General features: G+C 47.9%; 1 protein-coding gene across 1 annotated transcript; it reads right to left on the bottom strand.

Annotated features, from left to right (window-relative positions):
* Nucleotides 1-1,400: 1,400 nt before the first annotated feature.
* Nucleotides 1,401-2,270, bottom strand: LOC125546123 (uncharacterized). The gene is made up of 2 exons (XM_048710307.2): nucleotides 1,881-2,270; nucleotides 1,401-1,806 (listed from the first exon to the last, which is right to left on the bottom strand). The coding sequence occupies exons 1-2, from the start codon at nucleotides 2,222-2,224 to the stop codon at nucleotides 1,641-1,643; spliced, it is 510 nt and encodes a 169-aa protein (XP_048566264.1). The 5' UTR covers nucleotides 2,225-2,270; the 3' UTR covers nucleotides 1,401-1,640.
* Nucleotides 2,271-6,000: the final 3,730 nt, after the last annotated feature.

Here is a 6,000-nt window from a genome sequence, read left to right as displayed (position 1 = left end):
ATTTGTGCACAGCTTCAAAATTTTATCAAAATTGTTTGTATTTGTAAAAAGTTGTTTTGAATTCTAAAAAATGTTTCTGTTTTTGAATTATTTTACACAAATTCTTAAGTCTTCACTTTAAAATTTTGTTCATGAATTAAAAAATAATTCATTTTTTTAATATTGTTCGTGTTTGTAAAAGAAATGTTTGTAATTGGTATAATGTTCCCTTTTGAAAATTCATTCATAATTCCGAAAATGTTCCTATTTTTAAAAAAATATTCTCAACTTCAAAATTTAATCAGAAATCGTTCATATTTGTCGAAATTTCGTTGGAATTTTAAAAATATTACTGTTTTTGAGAATTTGTTCACATATGTTTCAAAAATTGTTCGTAAATAGAAATTGGAATTTTGAAAACATTCCTGTTTTTGAAAATTTGTCAAAAATGTTTGGATTTTTTGAAAAAAAAGCCTCTTTTTGGAAACCATTTCGCCAATTAGGAATGTACACATTTTTCAAATTTGTTCAGTACTACAAAAGAATTTTTTTGGAAAACATGTCCGGGTTTGTCAAATATTGTTCAGAGTTTTAAAATAATATATTTAGAATTTGAATAAATTTCTGGAAAAGGGAGAAATATTCGGATATGCCGTTATAGTTATGTCTAAACTATTTGCCCTGCGGCGAGTATTCGTCCCGAACACCGACCAGCTCTAGTTTTTTTAGGGGAAAAGGCCAATTTATTCCTCGAACACCGACCAAGTCTAGTGGTTAGCTACGTGTGTCCACCAGAGGAGTACACCGCTGGCATTTTTCGCGTTGGCCTGCCCAGGCGGGAGACTCACTCCCCTGTGCGAAACCCCGCTTTTCTGCCGCTGTAATGTGGACTTGTGACAAAATATCTGCCCAGGCTTGCAAGCCCATTGCGTGCGATGCGATGCCATCTGTGCTCGGAAGATTCTCTCTCTAAGGAAAAAAAAAGAATTGTGCTCGCAAGAGGAGAAGACGACTGACCGCATCCGCGTACTGTGTGATACAAACTGAATGTACTGTCATCATACAGATTGGAAAGAAGGATGGCAATGACTGACTGAACCGAACGATACTGATACTCTGGCGTACGCATAGACAAGCTATTGTTCTAGTGCCGGTGTTTCTTCTTCAGACCTGAAGAATACAGCCAACTGTTTTAGATGCGGTTCAGACTTCAGACATCTGTATTCAGTTCACAACTGTTCGTCAGACTTGCATCTTTTTGGTTTGTCGGATGTTATTTCGGAAGTACCGCAAATATCGGTGTCGTTCCGGTGATGCCATATTTATTACTCCCTCCGTCCCGCAATATAAGATCGTACAATTTGAAAAATGATCTTATATTGTGAGACAGATGGAGTATCTTGTGATCAAGTTTCATAGTATTGTGATTATGCCGCATAACACATTTCTCTCTTCACTTTCTGTCGTACAATATACATGTGGAACTTCAGCGCGGGTGATCAGTGGAGTGCGGGGTGCTCAGGCACCGGGAGTCATTACAAATTTACAAGAAAAAAAGACGGGGACCCAGAATGCCCAGCATAATACAAACAACTACGGTAGAGTACACATTTACACGGGCAAAACTAACAGAACACGGCGGCATGCAGTAAAACCTCTGTTCAAAGCTCTGCATCGGAGTTGGGCGCGGCCACCCCCTTCACCGTGTCCTTGGCTACCCCTGCGGCGGTTGCCGCCGCCTGCTCCGCCGTCTCTTTGCCCATCTCCAGGCTCTTCTTCGTCGCCTCCGCTGCCGAGCCGGCGATCCCATTTCCACCAGCATCATACCTTGACACAACAGAATCACATCATACTCAGGATCATCTAGCGAGCGAGCACATCAGGAACATAATAATACGTACCGAGGATCGTCGGAGCGCGGCCGTTGAAGCTTCATCCACGTCAGCTTCGCCCACGTGCGGAACGCGTCCAGCCGGCTGTTGAACCCAGGAGTGCCGCCATGGCCGACGGCCTGCTCCACCGGCTCGGCGCCCGAGCGGCTGCCACCCCTCACGTCCGGTGCCTCCATCCGGGACGATGGTGACGACATCAGGAACGCCGCGACGGAGGCCACGAGCAGCGCGAGGAGGACGATGGTGATGGATATGGTCGTGCCGCCTTTCTCCACAGGCAGCGCGGCTGCAGCGCGGCCGCCGTTGTGGTGGTCGTCGGTGCTGGTGGCGGCTGTGTCCCTGGCGTCCGCCATGTCGTCGGTTCGGTGAAGAATGCTATGGCGACGAGATCGGGTACTATAGTAGTGCTACAAGTACTGCGGCGCATGCGCAGATGGACACGTGAAGAGCTTCTAGAGCGCAGTGGAGGAGCACGTGTCCGGGACGTGTCGGGCTCACGAGGTCTGCCCAGGGCTGGCCAACCCGGGCGTCACACGGACGGCCGGATGGACGTGTCCAGTTTGGTTGCAATTTCTTTTTGCGGGTGATAGTAGAGCGTCATCAAGAAAGTATCAGCCGCTCCACGCGCTTATGTGTTACCATGATGCAAACTCCTGAACCGTTGGATCTTAAATCAAATCGCAGTTGGAGAGCTACTGGATCTGGACTCCTGCACAGTCTCCGTCGGAATCTCCTGCAACCACCCCCCCCCCCCCCCCCCCAAGCATCCCGACTCCGCCGCCACGCCGGGTGCCCAGGGGCGTTGTTGCGCCACAGCCGGAAGCCTCCACGCGAGGAGGTGAGCCGCAGCGCGGAGAGCATGAGGGAGGAGGGTTGTGGGCGGCGGCTGGGGTTCGCTCGAGCCGTCCTGGTAACAGTTGTCCTAAGATAAATTTGGACAGGTGTTATCAGTGGCAGACACAAACTGGTGTCCGTCATTGGTAAGACAATAGCAGTGCCGGATGAGGGTTTGCATCCACCACTGCTAATTTATTGGATTATTAATGAAAGGCGCTAGACTGCGACCACTATTAATGTGAGTCCACCTATAAGCCTTTTCCTATTAGTGATATATGTAGTTCATTATTCCAAATTGCATTATATAATTCAGGAAGCTAGATATATAGTTCATGATTCAAAAATGCTTTATACACCAATATTCAATTCAATGTTGTGGAAGATAGTGTTGGTGTCAAAACCAACAATTCTCAGTTAAGGGGGCCGAGCTGTTAGATCGGGTAACAAGAGAAGAACACACACGGAGTTTACCCAAATTCAGGCCCTCTATGTGGAGGTAAAACCCTACATCTTGCTCTTTTTTATATTATGTATGTATCGAAGTACAGAGTTGATCTACCTCGAGATCGTAAGTTGTGGTCTAAACCCTAGGGGTATGATGAATGGGTATATGAATGGATCTCTACAAACTAAACCCTCCGGCTTATATAGGCACCAGGGGTATCTAGGGTTACACATGGTCGGTCGCCATCTAAGTATTTACATGGCGAAGATAATCATACATGCTTGAAGTACACGCCAAGTCTTTGATTGCCACACTTTGAGGGCCTCTGGAGTCCTTCCTCCTTAACGGCCTAGCGGTCCGGCCCACAAATTACTCTGGCTAGTCTAGGACCCCCTGGTCCAGGACACCCTCGGTAGCCTCCGAACTTGTCTTTGAAGCCGAGGTTGTCAATCTTCACCGGGACATGTCTTCGGTCGGGCGATCTTCGGCTTAGCAGACAAGTTCCTGTCTTCGTCATCCTCTACCTCAGATACCGAGCTCCTTTCAGCCTGGGCCCACCATGCGTTGTCTCGAGGGCTGCAAATCTAGGGAATCACGCCATCTTTATGACCGGACATTGAAACGTCACTTTCCTTAACTTTACATAACTGGTTCCTGGCCCAAATCCATGTTCAAGCACGTTTTTGCCCATTCCTTTCCCACAACTCATCATCACCCTTCTTCCCCAAAGTAAGCTTGAGGAGTTCCTGTAATGGCGAATGAAGCTGGCTCTTCCAAGCGTGCACACGACCCCCTCGAAGGCGACTGGGGGAACTGCTCCATCACGCGTCTTCAACTGAGCCGCCTCTCGATCCAAGGGTATCTTCTGGATCGTGATATGGCCTCCACTCGTCCGGGGTTAGTATCCGTGGACACACATACGCATGCCGATAGCCATCCCGTCCCTCATGGAGACGAACGGGTATGCTTCGTCCCTTTCCTCCTCTGTGGGCTAGGATTTCCAATCCACCCCTTCCTTCGCGGGCTGCTAAGTCTATGGGATCCAACTCCGCCATCTGACGCCCAATTCGGTTTTGCACATCGCGGGCTATGTTACCTTTTGCGAAATGTACCTCAGATGCGAGGCCCACTTTGGGCCGTGGATGCGATATTTCTACGTTACACCTTGTTCCCTAGATGGGAAGCTACATGAGTTAGGGGCGGCCAAAGTATGCAGAAATGCCGGGACCGGCTATCCAACCGGCAACCCTAAAGAAAGTGGCACATGGACAACCGAATGGTTATGGCCGACGTGAAGGAAATAAGCCCTAGAGGCAATAATAAAGTTATTATTTATTTCCTTATATCATGATAAATGTTTATTATTCATGCTAGAATTGTATTAACTAAAAACATAATACATGTATGAATACATAGACAAACAGAGTGTCACTAGTATGCCTCTACTAGACTAGCTCGTTAATCAAAGATGGTTATGTTTCCTAACCATGAACAAAGAGTTGTTATTTGATTAACGAGGTCACATCATTAGTTGAATGATCTGATTGACATGACCCATTCCATTAGCTTAGCACCCGATCGTTTAGTATGTTGCTATTGCTTTCTTCATGACTTATACATGTTCCTATGACTATGAGATTATGCAACTCCCGTTTGCCGGAGGAACACTTTGGGTGCTACCAAACGTCACAACGTAACTGGGTGATTATAAAGGAGTACTACAGGTGTCTCCAAAGGTAGATGTTGGGTTGGCGTATTTCGAGATTAGGATTTGTCACTCCGATTGTCGGAGAGGTATCTCTGGGCCCTCTCGGTAATGCACATCACATAAGCCTTGCAAGCATTGCAACTAATGAGTTAGTTGCAGGATGATGTATTACGAAACGAGTAAAGAGACTTGCCGGTAACGAGATTGAACTAGGTATTGGATACCGACGATCGAATCTCGGGCAAGTAACATACCGATGACAAAGGGAACAACGTATGTTGTTATGCGGTCTGACCGATAAAGATCTTCGTAGAATATGTAGGAGCTAATATGGGAATCCAGGTCCCGCTATTGGTTATTGACCGGAGACGTGTCTCGGTCATGTCTACATTGTTCTCGAACCGTAGGGTCCGCACGCTTAACGTTACGATGACAGTTATTATGAGTTTATGCATTTTGATGTACCGAAGGTTGTTCGGAGTCCCGGATGTGATCGCGGACATGACGAGGAGTCTCGAAATGGTCGAGACATAAAGATTGATATATTGGAAGCCTATGTTTGGACATCGGAAGTGTTCCGGGTGAAATCGGGATTTTACCGGAGTACCGGGAGGTTACCGGAGTACCGGGAGGTTACCGGAACCCCCCGGGAATCATATGGGCCTTAGTGGGCCTTAGTGGAAAGGTGAAAGGGCTGCCCATAAGGGCTGCGCGCCTCCCCCCCTCCCCTAGTCCTATTAGGACTAGGAGAGGTGGCCGGCCACCCCTCTCCCTCTTTCCCCCTTGGGAGTCCTATTTGGAATAGGATTGGGGGGGAGTCCTACTCCCGGTAGGAGTAGGACTCCTCCTGCGCCTCCATAGGGCTGGCCGCACCCCTCCCCCTTGGCTCCTTTATATACGGAGGCAGGGGGCACCTCTAGACACACAAGTTGATCATTGAGATCGTTCCTTAGCCGTGTGCGGTGCCCCCTGCCACCATATTCCACCTCGATCATATCGTTGTAGTGCTTAGGCGAAGCCCTGCGTCGGTAGAACATCAAGATCGTCACCACGCCGTCGTGCTGACGGAACGCCTCCCCGAAGCTTTGCTGGATCGGAGCCCGGGGATCGTCATCGAGCTGTACGTGTGCTAAGAATTC

This window comes from Triticum urartu, chromosome 1A (genome assembly GCF_056163025.1).
Source record: "Triticum urartu cultivar PI428250 chromosome 1A, HENAU_Tu73, whole genome shotgun sequence".
NCBI lineage: Eukaryota > Viridiplantae > Streptophyta > Magnoliopsida > Poales > Poaceae > Triticum > Triticum urartu.
Note: the sequence above shows the minus strand (reverse complement) of the source record. Positions and strands in the feature narration are given on the sequence as shown.

What these genes read in the sequence shown, in the direction of transcription:
- LOC125546123 (XM_048710307.2), bottom strand. Translation starts at nt 2,224, where the DNA reads ATGGCGGACGCCAGGGACACAGCCGCCACCAGCACCGACGACCACCAC. An exon ending in CCGCGCTCCGACGATCCTCG is followed by an intron (nt 1,807 to 1,880) that starts GTACGTATTATT and finishes TGTTGTGTCAAG; the next exon opens with GTATGATGCTGGTGGAAATG.